The 25,254-nt window shown below is 34.5% G+C and overlaps 1 protein-coding gene across 2 annotated transcripts in view; it reads right to left on the reverse strand.

Moving 5' to 3' along the window:
• The window catches only part of NARF (nuclear prelamin A recognition factor), a 65,390-nt gene that overhangs the window by 15,933 nt on the left and 24,203 nt on the right, over positions 1–25,254 (reverse strand). For both annotated transcript variants that reach the window (XM_051995643.1, XM_051995642.1), the window contains 3 exons: positions 17,419–17,537; positions 15,050–15,179; positions 786–849 (listed from right to left, as the gene is read on the reverse strand). In XM_051995643.1, coding sequence (XP_051851603.1) covers positions 786–849; positions 15,050–15,179; positions 17,419–17,537 — 313 coding nt within the window. The remainder of the gene's footprint in view (positions 1–785; positions 850–15,049; positions 15,180–17,418; positions 17,538–25,254) is intronic.

Raw genomic sequence — 25,254 nt, forward strand, 5'->3', positions numbered from 1 at the left:
CACATGCTCAGTGTTATTTTTGTTACATAAGGGTATGAGGGTATAAAAAGGGGACAGCCTTTGGAATAAACTGAACTCATTTTTCCACCATCCTCAGGAATCCTGCCTCATCACTTCTCCATTAAGATGGTATATTTTAATCAACCCAGTGTGGGGGCTCTAGAAAGTACGCTATGTTTTGTCACCCCAAATAGGGGCTCTAGAAAGCAGGACACAACAGTTAACTATCATTATCTTTCAAGTGACCTCATGAAAATTTTATCTTGGTATTCCAACCTAGTTGCATTCAGATCCAGTTTATGATTTTTTGCTCTGAGAAATTGTTTAGTATCATGCTGAAATCACTAAGGATACCCTAGGAAATAAACATTTTCCAAATAGGGGAAGGAGTCACAATTAAATAATCCTCTTTCCCTTACCCTGTTGATTGTTAATTGTTGAATCCTAGGCCTCAAGTTAACTTAAACCATCTGAAGTCAATTTATTTCAGTCACTACCTCATTACTTCTTAAATAAGTGTCTCTTTAATATGGTCAAATAATAATCAAGATAATGATAACTAACACAGGCCTTCCTAGCTTAAGCACTTTATAAATACAATATCATTTGATCCTCACAATGATACTGGGAGATAGGTGCTGTTATTATCCTCATTTTATAGATAATGCAACTGAGACAGAGTTAAGTGACTTGCCTAGGATCATAAAGGTAGTGAGTGTCTGTGGCTACTGCTTATAGCACCCTATACATTGCACCACCTACACTTCAAAATGAAGGTTACTCACAAAGTATCTACTACAGCTTCTTTCATGAATTCTTTTTTTTGTTCCATAATCTGGATAATTTCACCTGTAGACAAAATGGAAACAGATAATTAAAAACAATAATTGTGACATGCTATAAAAGTGATCACATTTTTTGAAGGCTAAAGTTTGAGATTTCTCCAGAGCATGTTCACTCACTCATATCTTTATCCTTCCTCATACCTTATCGCCCCTCTCACAATCAATGAATAAATCTAGCATTTATTAGTAAACTCTATGATAGGTTAATAGATTTAAAGATAAAATTTAAACAGTCTCTGCTCTCAAAGAAATTATATTTTATTGGGAGAAAGATGCATCCATACACTATTCCAACTAGAGGCAACTCTGAATAGTTTTTCTACAATAAAAAGCTTTTTCTTATATAGAGTATGAAGTATGTCACATCACAACTGCAAGTGCAAGATAGTTACATCTAATCAGATTCTAGTTTTACTTTCCCCCTCTGAAATGGCCATCCACAGGATCAACCATAATGTCATGTCCCCTAGTAGTTGTCTTAATGTATCCAGATCTAGTTTTGAGATATAGCCCTGAATTATCAGTTGCTTTTGGCACACTTCAAAATGGCTGGCTAGTATGCATCTCAAAATCAGTGTCCAAAACAGAACTGATTATCTTTTATCATAAACCTATCCTTCTTCCTAATCTCCCTGTTACTGCCAGTAATGCTGTTATAAGAGAAATTAGGGTTCTCTCCTCTCCTCTTTTTAACAACATAGGTTAGGCTAGTTTTTTATTTTTTTGCTGAGGCAATTGAGGTTAAGTGACTTGCCCAGGCTTACACAGCTAGTAAGTGTTAAGTGTCTGAGGCCAGAATTGAATTCAGGCCCTCCTGACTTCAGGGCTGGTGCTCTCTCTACTGTGTCACCTAGCTGCCCCTGATTAGGCTAGTTTTTCTCCAAAAGGCAGCAAAGCTACTTTGACTGGCCTAGTGGTAGAGCAAGAAGCAAGCTGTGACTCTTGAATAACTTCCTGAAGCCTCTCGCCACGCTGATATGATCACTGGTCACATAAGGACTTGATGGATGTACTGAGACCATATGAAGCCCTGTACCATCTTTTGATGACCAAATGAGTGGAAGTGACATCTATGCTTTCTGTTACAGCTAACAACTTTTTTTGTTAACTGGTAAATTGTCTCTAGTGAGTTTCATTCCACCAGATCACTGAATCTGAACTAATAGAATGCTGGCCCCTGAAAGTTACAGGAAAAAGAGAGTGACTTTGCCTCTGTCACATAGATTTGAAGATATGGCAAATTTTGGCTACAGTCAATGAAAAGAGGCTACTCCCTCCACATGGCAGGTCCCAGCTATTTTCCATATAGATGCCTTTAGGTCTTATCTGGTAATAGATCAAAGAGTTATCACCTGAGTTTTAAGAGGTTCAATAGGATGCAATAGAATTCCTGAGTTTCAGAATTTTAGCATTCCTCCAAGAAGGAGGTAGGTACCTTCTGTACCCCAAGCCAGCATAAGCTAGGACACAGATGTATCCAGTATCTATCTATATACTGCATCTATAAGTGAACTTGATGGAACCGATGGAATATAGGAACAAGCTAAATCAAACCTACTTCGGCTTCCTATCTCCCATTTCCCAGAACAAGAAAATACAGAGTAGAGTATATCCTCAAGGCACTGAGGAAAACATTCATTCTTGCTATATCTTTGAATTAATTATCCCTCAGTAAAAGACAAACCCTTCAGGGTAGGCTTAACTCTGGGAGAATAGACCCAAAATACAGTCAGTATTCTGTATAAATGTTCTTTTTCTGTTCTGGGAAGTTATATCAAAGGATCTCTAATTTTCTTTCTCACATTTTTAACCCTACATCCCCGACTCCCTCTCCATCCCCCTACTATCCCTCTGTTGCTCTGATGAAATATTTGTTAGATCTATCTTTCCCTCTTTTCTGTAGACACTTTCCCTAAAATTGCCTTCTCATTTTCAATATGTACACCCATACTAGCAAAAGCTTATTGCTATCATAATTTTAAAAATAAAATAAATATTTAAAAACAAAGATAAGAACCTAGAGATAAATTTTAGGTTTCCTCAGGGGAGCACAGGGGAAGATACAAGATTACTACTTTTGAGAGGCATTATCTATAGACTAGCTTTACTTCAGCAATATTACTTTTACATAAAGGACCTCAGAGGTACTATTGGGTTGAATAACATAGTTCCTGTTCTGAAACTCCTTGTAACTTCATCAGCTCAAGAGCTGGTCTTTTCCTTTAAGATAGATCCCTCTGATCAAACTTTGGCTCTCCAATATCCTTGTAGTTTCTCACAGACTCCAGTTCCAAGTGCTACAAATAATTGGGGATTCTTTTCAATAGTTTCTCCTAATATACCAGACTGAATTTTAAAGGTAACTTGATGACCCAAAGATCCAAGATTTTGAGTCAAGAAGTCACTATATGATGAAAACTGCTGCAAGAATTGGAGAGTAGTGTAACAGAAACTAGGTATAGACCAACACTTCACACTTTATACCAAGATAAAGTCAAAATAAGTACATGATTTAGACATAAAAGATGTCCAAAAGCAAATTAAAGGAGTGGAAAAGAGAAGAATTTACAACCAAACAAGATGATAGCATTCTGGATGTAAAAAGGATAATTTTGATTACCTCAAATTAAAAAGTTTTTACATAAACAAAACCAATGCAGCCAAAACTAGAGGGAATTTTTTTTACAATAAATTTCTCTGATAAGGTCCTCATTTCTCAAAGATAGAGAAATGAATCAAATTCACAAGAATACAACCTAAGTGATAAATGGTCAAAAGATATGAACAGATACTTTTCAGATGAAGAAATTAAAGCTACTGATAATCATATGAAAAATACTCTAAAGCATCACTGATTAGAGAAATGCAAATTAAAGCAACTCTGAGACACCTAATGACATAAAAGGAAAGTGACAGTGCAGTGGATGTGGAAAAATTGGAACACTAATGCACTATGGATGGAAGTAGGAACTAATCCACCTATTCTAGAAAGCAATTCAACAAAACCAAATCCAAAAACTTGGCCTGGAAGCCAAGAAGATGGAAAAAGGGAAAGGACTTATAGGAACAAAAATAGCTCTTTTTTGTGGTGGCAAAAAAATTTGGAAATTGAAAGCATGCCCATCAACTGGAGAATGACTGTACAAGTTGTTGCATATGATTATGATAGAATATTATTTTTTCTATAGCTATGGTAAGCAGAATACTTTCAGAAAAACCTGTGAAAATTTACACGAACTGAAGCAAAGTAAAAGGAATAGAACCAGAAGAACAATGTACAGAATAACAGCAATATTGTACAATGATCAGTTGTGAATGACAGCTATTCTCAGAAATACAAAGATCTAAGATAATCTGAAAGAACTCATGATAAAAATGTTATCTGCCTCTAGAGAGAGTATAATGTGCATGGAATGCAGACTGAAGCATAATTTTAAAAAACTCTTTTAGTATAATTGGTTTATTTTCTTCTGTCACATGGTTAACATGGAAATATTTTGTTTGACTTGCACATTTGTAATCTATATCAAATGGAATTCCTTCTCAAGGAAGGGGAGGGAAAAGAGAGAGGGAGAGAATTTGGGACCCAAAATTTTTAAAAATGACTGAACATTTTTTTATATAATTGAAAAAAATTTAAATGAGGGAAAAAATAAATATGACATTAAAAAAAAGCCAACTGGGGGTGTGGCCTATTATTTTTTATCCAATGGCTTGTTACCTTTTAAGTTTATTCAAGGGACTTATTTCTACTTCATAAAGGCATTACTTGCTGTGGCTTCATTTTTTTTAAAAGTTACTTTAACATTTTGTTATTCAATCCTTCTGTGTAAAAGACTAATTCCCAATTACACACACACACACACACACACACACACACACACACACACACACACACAGAGTCATGACCGTACACACTCCCTCCTCCAATAGAATATAAATTTATGGAAATTCTTTCTGCTTCATCTTGCATTAAGACATTACAGTTGTGATAGAACAAAGCAGGATCCCAAGACTGATCCACCTTGAATGAATTAGACTTAATGATCAGAATAAAAGCAGAAAATTTTTAGTTATTTTAGTTACTGTAAATATCTCCTAAGTCACCTTTGATCAACTAGAAAAGACAGTTCTTAAAAGTGAAGAATCAAAGAAAGACTGAACGATTTTAGAAAATTTTTGAAAAAGTTAAATGACCACTTACTCTTCTGTTTGAATTTTGCCATGAGTATAACGTAAATTTTATCTCATTATAGAATTATGTCTGTTTTTCAAATATGCCCTAATTATAACTCTGAAGCTGCATGTGGTAAGGAAGATTTTTCAGAGTCCTGCCACTAGTCCCTTACAAATATCAGTATTTCTAAGTAGAAATGCTTAATTAATCAAAATTTACCAAAATTATTTCCAGCTGGTTTATGCCTAAAATATAAAGTACATTTTTCCCCACAAGTGCCTTGAGGGAAGTGACTGTTTCATTTTTGTCTTTGTATCCCTAAAACCTACTACAAAATGTCTGCTTAATAAGTATTTGTTGATTTTTTTTGATGAAGCATGTTTCTTGCCTCTTGGCAGAGAAGTAATGAAAGTAAGGAATGAAGCATACAAAATTTTTAGACATGATCAATATGTTTATTTTGTTTGATTATACATGTGGGTGTTATGAGGGAAGGCTGTATTTCTTGGGACTGGGAAGTCAAGGCAATTTCTTAGAAGTGATAATCATGGAAAAAAAGGGAAAATCAATAAAACACTTTTCTAAGAATAAGAAGAAAACATCACCTCCCCTCTCCCCCCCCCCCCCCCCCCGCCCCCGACCTGGGACGAGCATGCAAACAAAATATCCCTGTTACAATTCTGGTTTGCCAACTCCTATACACTATACCATAGAGCCAGTTCACTAGGAAGGGGGAAAACAACTAAAGCTAAGTCAAAGATATGTGAGGTAGGAAGATAAAAGGCAGGCTTGCTCTACAAGCCATTCCTCTGCATGTGAGAAGGTTTATGTCACAGGACTAGAGAAGTTTATGGTTCCCTACATTTGAACACTAAAATTTTTTGTTCCTTCAGGGCTCTACAGCACAGAAAAGCCCTCAGGAAGAGATCTCTGCAGTATTTGGAGACTGGTCATAACCCTCAAAAGTGACTATGTCTAAAGAGGGAAAAGCTTTTTATTTAGCCCACGGTGGGAGTGGATCTTTCTGATTCATCTTTCAAACAAGTCTAGCTTCAACAAATACCCAATTCTAACAAAGGACTAAGGGACCAAGTTGGAGCCTTTGGTCATGAATTCTCTAATTTTCCTGTGAAGTGTGGTGTGAAGTCTTAGTCTATGACAAATTTATGTCAGATGGCTTTCTAATTTTTCCAACAGTTTTCATCAAATGGGAAGCTTTTCCATAACTAACTTGTATTTTCCACTTTGTCAAACATTGGATTATTGAATTAGATTGTTTCTGAAACTCCCTTATCCAGTCTTTTCTACTGAGTTATCTATCTAATCTTTATTAAATACTTAATGTTTTTTATGACTACTGTTTCATAATACAGTTTGACATCTGGAAGTGCTACTTCCCCCTTTGTTTTTTCATCATTTGTCTTGATATTCTAGATCTTTTGTTTTTCAAATGAATTTTGTTATAATTTCATCAACCTCTATAAAATATCATCTTGGTAATCTGATAGGTATAGCATTAAAAATATAAATTAATTTTGGTGACTGTCATTTTTATAATATTGGTAATTTATAATATTTTAAAATGAATTTTCTACCAGCTACATATTTAATTCTTTAAGAAGTACTTTTCAGTTGAATCTATACATAATTTTTATGTTCTTTGAGAAGTTGATCCCCAGAAATTTTATGAATTTTGCAGTTATTTTTTTTTCCATTGGCTTCAAGTGTGTTATTAGTATAATGTAGAAATGCGGTTGATTTTTGAGGATCTATGTTGTAGCCTGCCACAAAAATTATTGTCTCAATTTGTGTCTATGCTGATTTCCTGAGTTTTTCCAAGCAAACCTTTATAATATCAACAAGCAGGGTCAATTTATCTCCTCCTTTAATATCTATCTCTCTTCACCTTCAGATAGTGCTGATTATTTGTTTTTTTTCTAATATTTTATATTTGTGTGTGTCCTTTTCCAAAAAGGATTCCTTTCAATCTCTTCACCATCCATTTTCTTCTGTTTAATCTAGTTCCTCATTCTCCGATTCATGACCCCTATAATCACTTGGTCTCTTTTCTCTATATTCTTCATATAATCAGAGCTTCCAAAGCATCCATTTTAGGTTCTGCACTTTAGGTCCTTCCTAATCTTGCCTTATTGGATTTATTCTATTAGATGCCTATTTTCCACTGTGCCACATTATCTATCAGAATAATGTTTATTATTACATGTATCACAGAAGACACTATTCTATGGTAGGGCATGTCTCCCCACATTGATCTATAATCTCTTTTTGATATTTTTTTTCTTCTGTCACATTTGCCTGGAAATCACATCCATGCTTTCTCACTCTTCTGCAGTTGTCTCCAAGGATTTCGATTTCCCTCTTTCCAAGACAAGAAGACTTTCAGACCCCCAATTCTGCAGGCTACATCCAGTATAAGGTCCTTTTCTCCCTTTATTGATAGAATAAACTAATAGAAGAACTAATCAGTAAAACTCCCTCCCACATCCTCCTTCCTCTCTTCCTCACCAATTTCCTTGTAGGCTCTTCTCTTTCTGACACCAGAGAGGTCACTTTCTTGTCATTGTTAGCCCCAGATTTGACATTAGCACATCTCTCCTTTCTCTTTATCCTCCTGTTCATTTCTCCCCTTGTCCTTTCACATACATTTTCATTTTGTAATGTAAACCTTACAAAATAAGGACTCATGCATTGGCAAGGTGTGGCCAGATTCTGTCTGAAACCTTCCGTCAGTTCTTCACTATTACCTCTAGCAGATTATACCTCTTTCTCTTTGTGTACTTTTAGAAAGAAATCTTTTTCTTTCATTTTTTTTTTTGCCACTTTTCTTGTCACTCTGCTGCTGTCTATATTTATTCACTCCTCCTGCATGTCTGTTGTCTGAGATACTAGAAGCAAATAGTTTTTTTTGGTTCTGGTTTTCTTTCTAAAAATGTTTCAAATTTGTTCTTATTATTGTATCCAATCTTTTGTGCTTAGGTTAAGCTCAAATTTGAAGGATAGGTTATCCTGAGCTTCATCTTGGGATCCATTGCTCTTTGGAATACATTATTCCATTCTCTTCTACATTTTTAGTAGGTTTAGAATATTCTTTTGTGGTTTGAATATCTTTTCCTTTGTATTTGAAAGCTTTTCTCTTGATAGCTTGAAATACCTGAACTTTCTGAAATGAATTAAATCTAACTACTATTTGTCTTGGAGTTTGCAGCCTTGAGTATGTGTCTTTTTTTTTTTTTTTTCTGGAGAGGATATGCGAATCCTTTCATTTGGAATTTCATTTTCTTTGATCACAAGTTCTGAACAATTCTCTTCTATTATTTATTTCATTATAGCACTAATTCTATTATGTTTTTCTGGGAGATCTATGATCCTTAATTTGTATCTGCATATCCTGGCTTTGAGACCCATATGTTTGCTTGCATAGTGATTACATTTTATTTTAATGGTCTTTTTTGTTTCTCTTCTTCTAGGTTGTCTTTTACTTCTGTGTATTTGCATTCTCAACCTATTGGAGGTTTCCATTGTAGATTAACTTTTTTTTGTCTTATTGGTTATTTTTGCTATGAAGACTATAAATTGTGCTTTCACAATTTTCATTTATCTTTTCAACAACTTAGAATGATGTAGTGGTTCCATGATCTTTTCAACTTCCACATGATCTTCTGCCTCATCAGTGTTTTGCAGTATTTAATCACAGATTCTTGAAAAAATTTACTAGATCTGGAGGCCATTATTTCTTATTTTTACTCTTGTTTTTCCTGTTGATTTATCTGGTTATATTGAAGTCTCCAAGATGTCCTCTTCTTGGAATCTTTGGTACTTTAAGTCTTCTTCTTTCCTTTATTTTCCTTATCATTCCTTTGGGCTCCTTTCCCTCATGTATTTTATTTCCTTGAGGACTGCTCTCACAGAAATCTACTCCCACTCTAAGCAAATGATCATTCATTAGCTCATGTCTCTGCTCCAAGTGAATTCTGGGTGGTTAGAACTGTCCTGATTTAGATGCCATGTTCTTTTCTCAGGCTTAGTGGAGTGCTGCATAGCTCCCCATATGTACCTGTCCCATTTCCTCTATTTCTTTGTTTTTTTGACTGGGTACTGACAGATCAGAGCCTGCTTTCCTTGGCACCAACAAAAGCTGCTTTACTTGGCCTCCAGGTTTCAGTCCCCACTAGATTTTTGCTCCTTAAATGCTGTAGCCAAGCTGTTGAGGTCCAAGGAAACTTCCAAAACCTGGGGTCTATATCACTGGAAAGAGGGAGGAGGAAGAAGATACAGGGGTGCATTTTTGCTGTAAGCATGTGTTGTTTACTTTCATCGGCTAGTGTAGTCTCTGAGTATGGGAGGTAGGGAGAAGGATATTGAGCTCAATGTGAGTGAGCATCAGTTACTGGGTTATTGTTTTTTTTTTTTTTAATTTCTTTTGGATTCAAGGTGTCCTAGACCACAGAAATAACTGAAGTTGCTTTAGTTTTGGCACATAATTTCTGTGCCTCGAAGAGGTTATGGGGATCAGAGAAAATGTCATTCTGTTATCTTGTTTATGTGACCCAGAAATCATCTCTTCTTGTTATTTTGATGAGATTAAGTCAATCATATAGGCTGTGTTGACATGAATGGGTGGCAATTTGTACCACAGTTCTTATTATATTACCTTTCCTCTTCCCAACCCATCTCTCTCTTCCAAACTTCTACTGTATTGCAACTGTCATTTTTCTAATTACCTAAATTCAGAACTTTCGTGTCATTTTTTATTCTACTCTGTCTTATTACACTTATCCAGGCAGATACCACCTTTTGCTGTTTTACCTTTATGACATCTTCTTTATATTCACCTTGGTGACTATAACCTTTCTCTTAAACTATTGCAAAGATTTCCTTGTCTCTAGTTGCTCCCTTTTCCAATCCATTCTCCACACAACTACAAAAATGATTTTCCTAAAATGCTGATCTGATCAATCACTCTCCTATTCAATAAATTCCAATGGCTCTTTATCGACTCTAAGATCAACTATTACTTCAACATTATTTTAAACTTTAAAAACATCTAGTTTTAATAAGAAAAAGAAAAGAAATAGAAGGAATTAGAGTAGGTAATGAGGAAATAAAACTATCACTTTTTACAGATAAGATGATAGTATACTTAGAGAATTCTAGAGAATCAATAAAAAACTACTTGAAATAATTAACAATTTTAGGTAAGTTGAAGGATATAAAATAAACCCACACAAATCATTAGCGATTCTATATATTACCTACAAAGTCCAGCAGCAAGAGATAGAGAGATTCCATTTAAAATAATTGTAAGACAAAACAAAATATTTGGGTGTCTATATGCCAAGACAAACCCAGGAAGTTTATGAACACAATTACAAAACACTTTTTACACAAATAAAGTCAAATCTAAACAATTGGAAAAATATTAATTGCTCATGGGAGGCCAAGCTAATACAATACAAATGGCAATTCTACTTAAATTAGTCTACTTATTCAATGCCATAACGATCAAACTACTAAAAAATTACTTACAGAGCTAGAAAAAATAATAACAAAATTCATCTGGAAAAAAAGGCCAAACTGATTATCAAGGGAATTAATGAAAAAAAGATGCAAACGACAGCAGCCTAGCAGGGCCAGACATAAAACCCTATTATAAAGCAACAGTCATCAAAACCATCTGGTACTGACTAAGAAATAGAATGACAAATCATTAGAATTGGTTAGGTATACATGACACAATAATCAATGACAACAGTAACTTATTGTTTGATAAACAAAAAGATTCTAGCTTCTAGAATAAGAATTCATTGACAAAAATTTTCAGGGAACACTAGAAAATAATATGTCAGAAATTTAGCATAAATCTATATCTCACACTGATACCAAAATAAGGTCAAAATGGGTACATGATTTATGTGTAAAGGATCATATTATAAGCAAACTAAGAGGGCAAGGGATAGTTTATCTATCAGATCTTAGGAAAAGGGAGGAATTTATGGCAAAAGAAGAACTAGAGAACATTATGAAATGCCACATAGATAATTTTGGTTACATTAAATTTAAAAGTTTTGGCACAAACAAAACTAAGGCAACCAAAGCTAGGAAAAAATTTTACAGGCAGTGTTTCTGATAAAGGCCTCATTTCTAAATATATAGAGAACTGATTCATTTATAAGACTACAAGCCATTCTCCAATTGATAAATGGTCAAAGGATATGAACAATTTTCAGATAAAGAAATTAAAACCATTTATAATCATATTTTAAAATGCTCTAAATCACTACTAATTAGAGAAATGCAAATTAAAACAACTCTTGAGATACCACCTCGTACCTATCAAATTGGCTAAGATGACAGAAAAAGATAATAATAAATGTCGGAGGGAATATGGGAAAAATGGGACACTAATGCAGTGTTGGTAGAGTTGTTGAACTGACTCAGCCATTCTGGAGAACAATGTGGAACTAAGCCCAAAAGGCATATCCTTTGATCCAGCAGTGCAACTACTATGTCTGTATCCCAAAGAAATTATAAAAGAAGTAAAATAATCCATACGTGCAAAAATGTTTGTAAGCAACTCTTTTTGTGGTGGCACAGAATTAGAAAATGAGTAGATGCCCATCAATTGGGGAATGGCTGAATAAGTTATAGTATGAGAAAGTTGTTGCAAAATGGAAACCACCTGCCAGTGGCTGCTGGAGGTCTAACTCAGACCTGTAGAATGGATCTCTTCATATGAGAGGATGGTGACGACACAAAAAGACTGAGATGCAGTTGCATTCTCTTACCTCTATTATCTTCCCTCTTGCCTCCAATTTATTTCATTCCCAACCCAGAAGAAACATCTGTGTTACTAAAGGCAGCTTTGCAACTCCTTCAAGTGTTATGATTCACAGCTTTGGAGGCTCTTGGAGAATTGACCTGCCCCTTCACTTAGGCATGGTTCTTAACAATATTGGGGCCAAAATGTAGTATCCAGAATAGCTCTCTGGAGGATCTCAGGGCCACCCTTGGCCTTAGTGAAGAAGCAAAGTAGGCAGGAGAGGCACCATGATGGACAAGGATGGAGTGTCTCATTTCCAGCCCTCTCAGCCCTTAAATACCTCAGTATGATTACATCATCATGGCACACTAAACACATGCCAACTAGAGAACCATTACATCATCATATCACACTGAGCAAGTGCTAACTATGGTAGCATTACATCACCACAGCACACTATACATGTGCTAATTCTAATAACCCTGCTATTGATATATAAATTCCTCTTACTGTAAGTATCCCTTGTTTCAAGTAGAACATAGGTAGTTACGCCAGCCTTGACTTCTCAAAAAGGGTGAGAATACCAAAGGGAAATGGGGAGCCAAATGTCTGCATTGTCAGCAGCTTCCCTCTGAGCTGAAGGGTCTTATATCTTACCCAGAGTTCCCCCACTTTTTGCGACCCTCTACAGAAAGTAATGGAATATTCTTCTTCTACCTTTTCCCCTTTTTTTTCCTAGTGGCTTTTCTCTTTTGTTCTGATTTTTCTCTCCCAATATAATAAAATGGAAATATATATATTTAAAAAAAAAAAGAATGTAAGTGTGTAACAAAAAAAAAGGTTTTTACATATAATTGGAGAAAATAAAAATAATAAAATAAAGTAAAAGAAAAAGAAAATGTCTATGGGGGGGTGTCTGTTTTACAATTTTATAATGTTATATAATATAAAATTAGTTTAGAAGTATATGTGTGTAATTTATACTTAGTAAATTTACAATTTTACACATATTCAAGAAAGCATGCTCAAAAATGTTTTACTGTTGGGGTACATAATTTTAAAAAGTTTAGAGACTTACTTCTGTAAAGAACAGTAGAACAAGCAAACATTTTTGGTAATATTGCTGACTTTCTTGTTCCCTGATTTAGCTCTTCTATCTCTCTCTTCCCCAATGAATATCTATGTGGGGTTTCATTACCTCCAGATAAATAACAAAAAATAACAGGTTCTGAAAGTCTAGGGCAAAAAAAAAAAAAGCCAAAACAAAACAAAATAAAACAAAAAACCCCAAACCCCTCAAAATAAGTTAACTAATTGGAATCTTCAGATTCCCTAAAAGGCTAGGACAAATAAAATGGGAAACACCACATGTAAAGGGATCTAAACTGAGGCTTAAAAAAAAATTCTATTTACAGAAACCTTATATAACTTGTGATCCTGTTTGTCCTATTTATCTCCTAAAATTGTTTTCACCTAGTTTCAGGAAATGAATCCTACAGAAAGAGACTGGGAGAGCAATTTCTGATGATTCTGATACTTTAATTATTCTATTCCACTCCCAACCCCCTCCTCCTTCATCCAAGATCTTGATAAAAAGTAATTTTGAAAGGATAACAACATGCTATATAGTATATTCTTTTTACTTGTTCTTTTTCTGTGGCTCTTGAAATTCAGACTTTCTGAGAGAGAATATAGGGTAGCAGCTAATGATTGGAGCCCAAGGAGAGGTATAAATATCACACTCAGCACAAGGAGAGACAATCACTAGCTAGCCCAGCTCTGAATGGCCAGAAGCCACGAGAAAAGAGATGATGCAGAGCTGCCCAGAGCAATGAATATGGTGAATTCTGTTCAGAAGCTAAACTGGGAAAATTTATTTCCTACACCACCTTCTTTGTTTTTTTTCTTTTTATGAGTTCATGCTTCTAAGATAGGGAATGAAGGACCCACTTTTGTTCCTTTTCTATAATCTCAAGGTGAATACATAGGTAGCTAGATGGTGCAGTGGATATAGCACTGGGCTGGGGGAATCAAGCAGACTCATGTTCCTGATTACAAATCCAGCCTGAGATACCTAGCTATGTGACCCTTTCCTCTATTTGCCTCAGTTCCTCACCTGTAAAATGAGCTGGAGAAGGAATTGGCCAACTAGTTTGCCAATAAAATCCTAAAATGGAGTAATGAGTTCAACACAACTAAAATGAATGAACAACAATAATAAAGGGTAAGTGTGATACGGATTTCTCCTAGTGCTACCATAGACTTAAAAGGATAACAGGAAGAGGGGTATGAAGTAGCTGGAGATAAGTATCTATATAAAACTATTTAGTCTATTTTCTTTTTCATTATATTCTATGTACAGTAAACTATGTGATCATAACATACTAAGTTTCTGAATCTAAGAAATGCAGTGTACACTGAAATGAGGAATGGAGCCAGGATGGGAGTAAAGGCTGATAAACAGAAGATTTGTTATTTTAATATATATTTAAAAGATATTTTTTGAATAGTATCTGTTTTGTCTTCTAAATTAATTTTGGAGTCAGCTGGGAAGGGGTTAATACTTACAACAAAGTTGCAGTGAGACTGTAATAGTATACGTGTAATGGGCATATTGTAGCCTTTTAGAAAAAGGCTATTTTATGTAGGTATCAGATAAAGTAAATTAGAAGGCCTGGCAGTTTAAATAATGCACCACCTGATGAGTAATTCAGATATTGCTCCTAGTTAATTAAATTTCTTTGTTGGATAATTATTTTAGTGACAAGCTATCTTTCCATTAGTTTACAGAAGAAAGTACTGGAGCTATATAATCTACACAATTCAGAAGGAAGTGTTGAGGCTATACAATCCACACAATTCAATCTTAAACTAGATATTAAGTCTATTTTGTTTTTGCCATTTTCTGGGAAAGTTTCCAATTTGGTATGATTTAAATTAGTTGTACTGACATGAACGCATATGTATTCATACTCTAGTTATTTTCATTTTAAGTGTTTTATTAACATTCATGCAGTCAGAGATGAGAAAGTACTATCCTAAGTTAAGAACTGGTCTAACTCATAAACTTTGCAGTTAATATTCCCCAGTGAAGATCTGTTTCTTATAAGCAATTTAAAATAGAGTATCTCTTTTATATTATCCAATATCATACACATTTCTTAGCACTAATCACAAAAATCTAGCAGAAAAAGCACCTTTTTATGCTAGCAATAAATTATGAGGTAAACAGAGAGATCATTTTACCTGATGTTAACACACAATCAACATCATAAGAATTATATGAAGCAGTGTAAAAATCTTCTCTAAGAGCTTCTAGCTTCTTGTCATAACAAGGGGCCACAATGATATGGAAAATTTTATCTGGAGACAAGTTCTAGGAAAAAAAGAAGTATCATTATTTCAGGACTGACTTAGAACCAATAGTGGCACCTTAGAACTAAGACTTAAAAAAAAAAAAAAGAAACTGAGTCCATGTAAAAGCAAAGATGATAATGATACAGTGCAGAAATCCAATCTTGTTAATTCTGTCCTGCCACTCATCTCAATTTAAACCACTTCTCTTATGACTAACAGAAATCTGATAAACCTGACATAATGGAGAAATTAGCCAATGAGTGTCTGGTTCTCAAAGAATGTGCAATATGTTCTTCCTACCAAATCCACTGGCGATCTGTTGAATCTGCCATAAGATATATATAATAAAAAAGTCCTCTTGCTGCTAGAGAACACATACAAGTATACTGTTTTCTGTTTGCTTAATATACAGTGATGAAATGACTTAAAATTGGCTGCTGAGCTGGAACTGAGAATATATTAAGAAGCTTAAATAGATGAATGCTTTCTCATTTCTCAAGAGGAAGAAATGTTTTAAGTCTCCAACTGGGGGATCTAAAGCTACCAGCTGATAACTCTCCTTATTCAGACATTGTGCAGCTATGAATGAATGACACTGCTTCTGTCTTGCTCTTAGGTGAAAGAATATCAGTGATGGAATTAAGCTGGTTATAAATTTGAGAGCTTTGAAAGGTTGGAAGAGCCATCAGGAATTACCCCAGCCTACACCAGCCTTGCCCTTTGTTGAACTTCAAAATTCAGCACTTGGTCATATATTATCTTGTGCTATTCATTATTTCATAATTTAATTCAGATCTCTAAAGTATTATAGGGACTTATAAAACCACACAACAACAATCCCTGTTATATAGTGATTGCCAGTATTTTCATTCCCATTTTATGGATGAAGAAATTGGAGGGGGAGAGGGATAGAAAAAGAGAGAGAAAGAGGAAGAGATCTGAGAGTAGCAGGGTTCATATACAGGTTTTCTAATTTCTAGCCCAAGTTCCATTTACTGTACTCTGTTACCATCTAAGTAGATTAAAATTTCCTGTAGTGAAGAGAGAGGCTGGGACTTTCTTCTTTTGTATTCCTTGCAGCTACCTAGAAGACAGTAGTGAAAAACCTGAGGGAATTTATTTAAAAATTGTTTTAAATGGTACCTAGCAATGGTACTTCACTGGTATTCAAGAGACTATTATTGAACCATCTAAACATCAAGGATTTACTGACTCCCTATGTGTGTGCTAGGGCCTGCAAAGTGAAACAAATGAGATATTACTGTCTTCCCTTCTGACATTATTTTCAACTTGCCCTGTATATATCTTGTCAGTACATCATTGCTTACATGTTGTCTTCTCCTATTAGACTGTAATCTCTTTGTAGGTAGGCAAGAGCTGCTTATGTGCTTCTTTGTATCAACAGTGTTTAGCACAATGTCTAGCACACAATGGACATTTAGTAACTGTTTATTGATTTGATTTATTGAAGCAGGCAGGTGGTATAGTAGATAGAGTGCTGTATGTGGAAATCAGGAAGACTGAGTTTTTCTTTTTCTTTTTTGCTGACACAATTGGGGTTAAGTGACTTGCCCAGGGTCACACACCTAGAAAGTGTTAAGTGTCTGAGACCATAGTTGAACTCAGGTCCTCCTGACTTCAGGGTTGGTACTCTATCCACTGCTCTACCTAGCTGCCAAGACTGAGTTTTTCAAAGCCTGCCTTGGACATAATAAACATGTGACCCTAGGTATGTCAATTAATCTCACTAAGACTCAGTTTCTTCATCTACAAAGTGAGAATTTTAAAAATCACACATTTCACAGAGATGACCAAATGAAATAATATGTAATGTGCTTTGAAAGCCTTAACATTCTTCATAAATGCTAGCTATTAGGATTATTGTATAACATGCATACATAGCACACTAATAGTAAGTTAGAACAGATACTGAATCAGCCAACTCTTGGAGAATAGTAGACCTTTTGTTATTAGTGGTTTGGATAAAATGGGGGAAAAAAATAAAAAAGAGTGAGAGGGGGAAAAAAGAAAACAAAAAACATGCAAATAGCAGCTATTGGCAGTGTTCCAAAAATAGCTAACTGTCTTAATTTCCTCCTGCCAATTCTCATTCTATAACCTTAGAGGGGGGCCACATGACCAGTAATCCTGAAGAGAGACTGAACATCAATGTTCTAAAACATAAAGCTAACTTTGAGTTATTACAGATATAAATCAGAAACTATTAGGCAAATAAATAGGGAAGAAAATCAAATTACCTGTTGTCTGGCAAAGTAATCCTTCACCAATGATCCCATAATCTGCTGGGGGGATTTTGCAGTACATATATGTGGTGTTACTGGGTTACCCAGAACCCTTTCTGCATACTGGATCCAACCTAAAATGACCACAAGGTTTATTTAGTGATATTAAGTTATTAGTAAAGTAATTTTGAATGCTCCCTTTTCTCCATTCCTAACTTTTTAAATTTTTTGTTCACATTAAAATGGGGCTATTTTCCCTTTAATGCAAAGAAAATTATGAACTAAAATTTCCTTCTATTTTAAGTTCTAAAGGAGCTAAAATCAGACTCCTTTATTTATATTCCTCATGGAAGAAGTGATATTAGTACTCTATTATTAGACTCAACCTCAATGAAGGAAATTGCTAATTATTTTAGTAGTCATTCAATCAATCACTCAAACATTTATTAAGCACCTATTATATGGACCAAATACTTTGCTAAATTCTGGGGATACAAAACGAGGCAAAAGTCAGTCCTTGCCCTCAATGAGCTCACAATCCAATATACAAAACATGCAAACAAATACATACAAACTAATTACATAAAAGAGAAACAGAAAATAATTAACACAGGAAAGACATTATAATTAAGAGGGATTGGGAAAAATTTTATGTAAAAGGTAATATTTTAGATAGAACTTAAAAGAAGTCAGGGAAGTTAGTAGTTAAGAGTTGAGGATGGAGAGTATTCCAGGCATGGATAACAGTAATGAGCCATAACTCTGTACTTGAAACAAGGATTCTTACAAGGCGCTAACTCAGTAGAATTGATAAGACAATGGTTATCTAGTTTAGTATGGTGATTAATAGTTCTCTAGTTCAGTATATGTACTTAGTATTTAATATAGTTCTACAAGAGCATATAAGCTGGGACAAACTCAGCCAGGGTCAGAATCGGAGAAGACAGAGGACTGGAGATGGGAGCTCAAGCCAAGGAGAGACATTCATTCCATCTTCATGGCTGGCCTGGCCTCCTGCTCCCCACAATGAGCTCAAGGCCCATCTGAAGGGCCTCAAGAAAGTTAACCATGCCCAAGCCAAAGAGACAATAAAGAATTTAGACTTTGGACTTTAACACCTGGCTATTCTTGTGGTGCTTAATCTGCAGAAATGAAGGCTGCTCCAGAGACCTCCAAAAAACCAACCACAACACTATAGATAACAGCAAGAGAAGATGCCCAGAGCAAGAGAGAAAGTATCTGATTTGTGAAGGAGTCAGGACAACACTATTACCAGATTGAAGAATATGTAGTGGGGAAATAAAGTGGAAGAAGAGTGGAGTAGAGAGTGGCCTAAGCTATTAAATAATGTGAATGTGAAAAGGGATTTTGTATTTCATCCTAAAACTAATAGGGAGCCATTCTAATTTATCATAGGGGAAGAGTGACATGCCTAGAGCTATAGGAAAATCATTTTGACGGCTAAATGGAGGATGGATTGTAGTGAGGAGAGATTTGAAGCAGGTAGAATCAAAAGCAGGATATAGTAATATAGGAGTAAGGTGATGAGGGCCAGCACCCCTCAAAGGGGTGACAGCAATGTCAGAGGAGAGAAAGGGGTATATTAGACAGATAGTAAAAAGGTATAATCAATAGGCCTTGACAATGAAAGAGAGACACAGAGAGACAGAGACAGATTCAGAGAGAGAAAGAGACAGAGACAGAGACAGAGAGAGAGTGAGCGCAAAGAGTTAGGAATAACTCCTAGATTGTAAGCATAAGAAGAATGGACATACATCTTTCAACATGGCAGAAGGACAGGGCAGAATGTTGGTATACATTGCCAGATTCAGTCACTTTAGTATTGGATGGTTTTGATCTTTCATTATTTCAAAAGTGGATTCAATCTGGAGGGTGAAGAGTCTATATCTCTCCCTCATACCTTAAGTGTCAGTGTAATGATAAAGGGCATCAATATACTATTCAAAATAAATAAGATTGTGGTTATAATCCTTTTATTCTTTGTTTCTCCTCTTGGTGGGTAAATGTGAACACAATCTTGTATAGCCTATTAGTGATTGTCTTATGATAAGACAATTCAGTAAAGCCATATAATTCCTTGATCAATAACTCACCTTTTCTCAAGGTGCCTAATTGCTCAACTCTAAAATAAGTGGGCTAGAGAGGATTCTAGGAAGATGATGGAGTAGGTCAGCAAATTCCAAGCTTTCCATATTCTCCCCACGAACAAAACAAAATTGAGCCTCAAAGTGGCTCCTCAAAGTGAACATAGACCAATTATAAACAAATAAGAGTTGGGGCAGAATAGTGGTCCTCCTGAGACAACTTGAGAAGATCTGGAGAATGACCCAGAAAAAAGTTTTGGTCATGTGAAGTGTAACTACTTCCAAGTTAGCTCTGCTTAAACAGCAAACAGGGAGCCTTCAGACTAGCTGGGTTCAGAAGTAGACTCAGTCCCAACAACAGGAACTTTCATTTTCTGAACAGTGTGGGTAGCCAGGAGTCTTGTTGGGGAAGATTGAAGGAATCTCTGCTGAGAAGGAATGCCAGGCTCTACTGTGTTGCTCAGACTTGACCCTGGGCAAGAAGGAATCAGCACACATCTGGTGAGTACAGAAGCTGTGAGACAGTTCCCTGCTGGCTTTGGGCACTCACAAAAAGGTGGAGTTCTTGATATTTGGGTTCCAGGCCAAAAGGAAGAACTTAAAGAAGACTTGAAACAAGGGGTACCACTCTCACAACCCCTAATACTAGAAGTGAGTACAACTAAAAACTCTTATTTAAAAAAAAAAAATGAACAAGCAAAAAAGAAAGAACCCAACTATAGGAAGTTACTTTGGGAATAGGGAAAACTGGGATTCATCTTCAGAGAAAGATACTGAAGTAAAAAATGCCTCTCTGATTGCAAAACATAATATTAAATGGTTATGTGCCCAAAAATAATTCATAGAACTAAAAAAAAAAAAAAACTTTAAAAATCAAATGAGAGAGATTGAGGAAAAACAACAACAACCAAAAAAATAAGAATAATTTAAGAAAAATAAGATTATAAAAAGAAGTCAACCAACTAAAAGAGGAGATCCAGAATCTTAAGGAAGAAAATGACTCTTTGAAAATTAGAACTGGGAAAGGGCAAGCCAGTGAAGTTATAAGACTAAGAAATAATAAAACAAAAGATGAAAGAATTAAAAATAGAAGAGAATGTGAGACATCTCATAAGGAAAACAACTGATCTTGTGAACAAATCAAGAAGAAAAAAAATTAAGAATAATTGAACTATCTGAAAACTATGAACAACAACAACAAAAAAGAATCTCGATATAATATTACAAGAAATAATTAGAGAAAATTGTCTTGAAATAATAAAGCAAGAGGGGAAAGTAGAAATAGAAAAGACCCCCCCACTGATCACCACCTGAAAGAAATCCTTTAAGAAAAAAATATAGGAACATTACAGCTAAATTTTGAAATCCCCAGATGAAAGAGAAAATTTTACAAAGGACCAAAAAGAAAACCTTCCAAACTTCAAATAATTCAAATATGCTAGACCTACTTTTAGAATCATGCAAGACCTGTCAGTGGCTACAATAAAAGATTGTAGTTATTGAAATACTACATATCAAAGAGCAAAAGAGCTAGGTTTGTGGCCAAAAATATTATATCCAACAAAATTAAATATAATACTGAATGGAAAAAAATGGACATTCAATGAGAACTACCAGATTTTCAGGATTTGTTGCAAACACACCTGAACTCAATAGAAAATCTGACATATAAGAGTCAATATCAAAGACTAATTTCAAGGGACTCAATAAGGACAAACTATTTTATGTTTTATATGTGGAAATGTAATGACATATTTAAGATTGTCATTTATATAATTAGGTAGTCCAAAAGAAAGATGGAGTAGAACTGGGTATGATGTGATTATAAAAATCAAAACTGTGTAGTAAAAGGTAAAAACAGTAATTAGGCTATACAAATAAAGTACAAAAGCAAAAACCAACACAGAAGAATTAGATGGGGGAGAAGGGATGATAATTCTGAAATCCTACTCATATTTGGAATGATAAAAGAGGGAGATATATAGATATGTGTATATATATATATATATATATATATATATATATATATATATGTGGATATAACACCTTTCAAAAAAGAAATAAGGAAGGAGGGAATGGAATTTAGAAAGGTATGTAGATAAATGGAAAAGAAGAGAAGAAAGGAGAGAAGATATAGAAAGGATCTTTGGGGTAAGGGTAGAGAGATAGGCTAAGTAATAACAAGGAAAGTTAAGTAGCAGAAAGTAGAAGAGTTAGCAGTAATAGGAAATAAGAGATAATGTGTATATGTGTATGTGTATGTATATATGTATGTGGGTATATATGTGCATATATGTATACATATGTATGTATATGTAAACATAAATATATATGCTTAATTATAGTCTTTTGGAGGAGGAGGAGAAAGTGAGGGGGAAGAATAAAGTAAAAAGTACACAGCAGAGTATAGTGTTCTTCTCTAAAATATAATCTTCTCTGGGAGTGGGTTTCTCAGGGGGCTTCTGGGAGCAGCTTTAATTTCAATTCAGTGTAATAATCACTTCAAATGCAGCCAAGAGTTAAAGGTCCAAATCCTTTATTGTCTCCTTCAAAATAGCCTGGTTAGCTTTCTTAGAGGCCTATCTCTCTCCTTGGTTCCAAGAGCTCTTGCCGCTAGTCTTTTGTCTCTTCCAGCTTCTGTCCCTAACTCCTTCTGAATCCAAAGCCTCCAGCCAGCACAAAGGTGGAAGTTGGAATGAATCTGACTCCGCCTCCGAGAGTGGACTTGTGGGCTTCTGTGTTAGACTTATGAATCTCCTCGACTGAATCCTGACTTGTGAATCTCCCAAAATGCATCCTGGTTGAGGCTTCTAGCTTATATATGCTCTCTTAAAGGTGTGAAAGGTGTGAATTCTAATAACTACATTTAGAGAACTATTAAGCACCTTGCTGAACAACCATTGTCTCTATCAATTCCACTGACTTAGCACCTTGTAAGAATCATAACAGCAGAGAATAAAAGAAAATCAACAAAGAAACAAAGAAAAAATGGACAGTGCTTCTAAGGGGGAAATCCCAGGAGCAAGAATATTTCCAATTTCAGCAAGGTTGGGGACCCTAGCAATGAGGCAGTGAAAGAAATATCTGACCACCAGACAGAGCTTAGAAAATAACAGTATGAAAAACCTGAAGCCATTATCAATCTACTGGGGATGAAAAAGTAATGAGTAAGCCAAAAAAAAAAGAATGAATCAAACCATAGTTAGTTACTATGGGAATAGAGAAGACTGGGTTCACTCCTACTACAAAGAAAAATGTCAAATGGTCACAAGCCCAAAAAGAGTCTTAGAAACGCTTATAAAAAAACTTTTATTTTAAAAACCAAATAAGAGATGTTGAGGGAAAATTAGGAAAAAACTAAGAGCAATCCAAGAAAATTATGAAAAATTAACCAAATGGAAAAAGAGATCCAAAAACTTAAGGAAGAAAATAACTGCTTAAAACTAGAATTAGACAAAGGGAATAATGTTATAAGGTACTAAGAAATAATACAACAAAATCAAAAGAATGAAAAAAATGGAAAAGAATATGAAACATTTCATTAGAAAAACAACTGACCTAGAGAACAAATCAAAGAGAGACAATATAAGAATTATTTGACTACCAAAAAAGTTATGCGAGCAAAGAATCTAAATATGATATTACAAAAAATTATGAGGGAAAATTGACCTGAAGCTATAGAACAAGAGGATAATATAGAAGCAGAAAAAAAAATCCATCAAACACTACCTGAAAGAGATCCTAAAGAGAAAACTCTCAGGAATATCATAGCCACGTTTTAAAATTCCCAGGTTAAGAAGAAAATGCCACAAACAACAGGGGGGAAAATGAAATACTATGAAGTTACAGTCAAGATAACATGAGAATCAGAAGAGCTCAGGACATTTCCTTTCAAAGAGCAAAGAAGCTGGGTTTGTAAACAAGAATAATAACCAAGTATATTTCTAAATTTTAAAAAAATGAATTGAAAGGCTTTCAGGTGTTTGGGATAAAAATACTCAATGGAAAATATGATTTATAAGATCAGGAAAAACAAAGTTAACAACTATAAAGGACTCAATAAAGTCAACTATTCACTTCTTAAATAGGAAAATGTTATCATTCCTTAGGTAGTTTAAAAAAACATACATAGATAAAAGGCTTAGGGGTTGAACATGAATAAAATAAAACTACATATGGAGAAGTAAGATGGAGCAATCATCTCATACAAAAGAGTTGCAAATGGGAAAAAAATGTTACAGTGGAAGCAGGTAGAGTGGAGGGCTGGTGGTGCTGGAACCTTATGTCTCATCGTTATAAAATTCTTCTAAATTTATAAAGAAATAGATGTGAGAGAGGAGAGCATAAGGAAAGGACTTATAGAAGAATGTATAAGTCAAGAAGTAGTAAATTGGGAAGGTTGTTAAAAGAGGAATTCTTAGAAGGGTGGGTAAATTAAAAAATAGAAAGGTAAGGGGAAAATATAATGGAGAGATTTTTTTTTTTAAGAGAGTGCATTAGGGAGGTAGTAGTTAGAAGTAAGTCAGATGTGAGAGGAAGAATTGGGTAAAAAGAGAAGGTGAAAATGAAAATAGTGAAGAAAAACATAATGGAGAGAAATTTACAAGCAGTAATTATTGGGGCAGCTAGATGGCTCAGTAGATAGAGCACTGACCCTAAAATCAGAAAGACCTGAATTCAAATCTGTCCTCAGACACTTAATACGTGCTAGCTGTGTGACCCTGGGCAAGTCACTTAATCCCAATTACCTCAGCAAAAAAAAAAAAAAAAAAAAAATCTAGTAGTTATAACTTTGAATATTAATGAAATAAACTCATGCATAAAACAGAAAGAGATAGTAGAAGGGATTAAAAATCAGAATCTCATGATAGTTGTTTACAAGAAACACCTTTAAAAATGAGAATTACACAGAGTAAAAATAAAGGGTAAAGTAGAATTTATTATATTTCAGTTGAATGAAATTAAATTAAATTAATTATATTTTAAAAACCAAATAAGAGATGTTGAGGGAAAATTAGGAAAAAATTAAAATTAAAACTAAAATAGATTTAATTAAAAGAGATAATCAGGGAAACCAGATTATAATAAAAGTATCAGAAAATGAAGCAACATTAATACTAAATCTTTAGGTATCAAATACTATAGCACCTAATTTTTTTTAATTTAAAAATTTTTTATTTCTTTTAAAAAACTATTTCAATGGTATGTTATCTTTCCAATTACAAGTAAAGATGGTTTTCAAAATCCATTTTTGTAAGACTTTGAGTTCCAATTTTTTCTCCCTCCTTTATTTCTCCCTTTCCCAAGATAGTAAGCAATCTGATATAGGTTATACATGCACAATTAATTTTTAACATATTGCCCTAAGTCATGTTGAAAAACCAGAACAAAAGGGGAAAATCACAAGAAAGAAAAAAAACAAAACAATAAAACAAAACAAAAAGATGGAAATAATATGCTTAATTCCATACTCAGGTTCCTCAGTTTTTTCTCTGGAGCATCTAAATTTTTAAAGGAAAAGTTAAATGAACTATAGGCAGAAATAGACAATAATACTCTAATGGTCTTAACCTTTTCCTCTCATAATTAGATAAAGCAAACAACAAAATACATAAGATAGGGATGTGAATGGAATCTTAGATAACTAGATATGATAGATATCTGGAGAGAATTTAATGGGAATAAAAAGGAATTAGCTTTTTTTCTCAGTGGTACATGGTATCTTCCCCCAAAATGACCATATATG

This window comes from Antechinus flavipes, chromosome 4 (genome assembly GCF_016432865.1).
Source record: "Antechinus flavipes isolate AdamAnt ecotype Samford, QLD, Australia chromosome 4, AdamAnt_v2, whole genome shotgun sequence".
Lineage (NCBI taxonomy): Eukaryota > Metazoa > Chordata > Mammalia > Dasyuromorphia > Dasyuridae > Antechinus > Antechinus flavipes.